Here is a 2,466-nt window from a genome sequence, read left to right as displayed (position 1 = left end):
GATTCTAGGAATTAGTCGATTAGTAGATAGTCGATAGTTGAGGTGTAACCGAAAGGTGTGATGCGATTAGTACTCCACATGTTAATAAGAAACATTTTCTGTGCAATGTCACTTAGCTTTTATTAGACGTAGCAATTCCAAGATTGCTAATTCAGCAACGAAAGAAGTCAAAACCTTCAACTCCGCCTCATCACACCAACGGCGATCAACTCACTGTCCAACCTAGAGCCCCATTCGTTTGGGGCTCGTCTGCCAAATAAGCTGCAAATTAGTGAGTTCATAGCCTGGTCATGGTGTGGGTTTTCTGAAGATGAATGTGTGCACGTGCTAGCAAAGCCACATGCGGGTGAGGCTGTGGGCTTTCGGTGGTTGAGGCGCGGGGTGGCACAGGCGAACATGTTGGGTGCACATGTGGCCAACTAAACAAAAATAAGTACAAGTAACAAACAGCTTCAGTCACAGTGTAATCCAAATTTCCCATTTCTTATAACCATAAAACGCCGGACCAAACTCCTTGTTTCGCACCATACATTATTTGATGGGAGAGGGACCAGGGCCTGCGTCAAATACGGGTGGGCAATTGGAAGATCTTGACCGTGGGATTAGTAAGGCATCGATGGTTCACATGTGGTCTGGAGATTGCTTCGTATCAGACTACTGGTACGAATCGTTTCCCATTAACATGAAGCACTCATCTGCGAGTAATTAATGGCAGGCAAGGAGTCTCTAGTTACAGCGGTGGCGCAGGCCATTCCCACGTTTGCTATGTCTTGCTTTGACTTGACCAAGAGTTTTTGCCACGAACTAAGTGCCCTAATCGGAAAATACTGGTGGAGCCAACAAGATAAGGAAAATACAGTTCACTGGATTGGGTGGGAGAAGCTCGTCAAGCCCAAGGCGCAAGGGGGTCTCGGTTTTCGTGATATGTATAGCTTTAACATGGCAATGCTCTCGAGGCAGGCTTGGCGGCTAATACAAAACCCAGACACGCTGCATGCTCGGGTTCTCAAAGCCCGTTACTTCCTGAACTGCCATGTCCTGGAGGCTATGGCGAGAGAGGGCATCTCATACGCATGGAGGAGTTTACTGAAAGGACTTGACCTAGTCCGAGAAGGATACATCTGGCGAATCGGTGACGGCGAAAGCGTTAAGATATGGACGGATCCTTGGATCCCAAGGCCGTGGTCACGAAGGATAATCACCCCAAAAGGGAATAACCTGATGCAGACTGTAAGTGAGTTAATGGATCCCTCCACAAAGCAATTGGATGAGCGCCTTATGCGGGATACATTTTGCACAGAGGATGCTAGACACATTCTGCAGATGCCATTGTGGGAGGGGGTTCATGACTTCGTTGCATGGCAGTTCGACAGCAAGGGAATACACTCTGTGAAGAGTGCGTATAAGCTGCACATGGAACTGAAGGCTATAAGGAAGAATGGGGGAGTGGGACAGAGCACAGCCGAAGCGGGTAACCTGAACACTTGCAGCGACGATTCTTGGAAAAGAATCTGGCAATTGCCGTGCCTGAGAACTGTCCAGATGTTCACTTGGAGACTGCAGCATGAATCTCTAGCACTCATGTCAAACATGCAGAGGCGAGGTTTGAAAGTGGAGAGCACGAAATGTTTTTTCTGTGGGCAAGCTGATGAGGACGGGGGGCACCTGTTCATCAAGTGCAAATCAGTGAAGGTGGTGTGGAGGGAACTAGGCTTAGAGAAGGAAAGAAGGGAGCTGCAAGCAATCTCATCTGTACATGTGATGATGGACTACCTTTGGGAGCTAAACACCCCAAAAAGGATGCAGATTCTCACATTCTGGTGGATGTGGTGGAGCGCTAGGGGTAAAGTGAGAAATGGGGAGCGTGTCTTGACAGCGGCCGACGTAGCGAGATGCACACGCAGCTCTACTCTGGAATATATGCAGGTTTTCCTTCCAGAACCCAAGCCACAGTGCACTGATAAATGGAGGCCTCCTGCTCAAGACATGGTTAAGTTCAATGTTGATGGCGCCTTCGTCTCAGGGGAGCTCCATGCAGGCTGGGGTGCGGTGGCAAGAACCAGCGACGGCGAAGTGGTGGGTGCACGGGCAGGAAGACAGGAACTCATCCAAGATGCCTTTGCAGCGGAAGTCGTGGCGTTGTCAAATGTTGTTTCATTTGCAGCTGACTTGGGGATTATTCGAGCAGAGTTTGAAACTGATTCACAATTGCTGGCAGAAGCAATGGATATTCGGAAGGTCGATTCTTCGGCGTACGCTGCTGTCATCGAGGACACAAAATACCAGCTTAAACTGTGGTTTTCTAAATTTGTAATAAAATGGTGTCGGCGTAGTGTTAACTCCGCGGCTCATGAACTAGCAAGCCTTGGTCGTATGTACCCTGCAAACTCGGCCGTCGAGTGGGAGTCCGATGTACCAGCCCAAATGGCTGTTTGTGTTGCGGGTGATTTACCCGTACACCGTTAA

General features: G+C 49.0%; 1 protein-coding gene across 1 annotated transcript; it reads left to right on the top strand.

Annotated features, from left to right (window-relative positions):
* Positions 1 to 1,221: 1,221 nt before the first annotated feature.
* Positions 1,222 to 2,466, top strand: LOC147986566 (uncharacterized). Its single transcript, XM_087542062.1, has one exon. It carries the CDS (start codon positions 1,222 to 1,224, stop codon positions 2,464 to 2,466), a length of 1,245 nt encoding a protein of 414 aa, XP_087398188.1.

This window comes from Triticum urartu, chromosome 2A (genome assembly GCF_056163025.1).
Source record: "Triticum urartu cultivar PI428250 chromosome 2A, HENAU_Tu73, whole genome shotgun sequence".
Lineage (NCBI taxonomy): Eukaryota > Viridiplantae > Streptophyta > Magnoliopsida > Poales > Poaceae > Triticum > Triticum urartu.
This window is presented reverse-complemented; position numbering and strand designations above follow the sequence as displayed.

What these genes read in the sequence shown, in the direction of transcription:
- LOC147986566 (XM_087542062.1), top strand. Translation starts at nt 1,222, where the DNA reads ATGCAGACTGTAAGTGAGTTAATGGATCCCTCCACAAAGCAATTGGAT.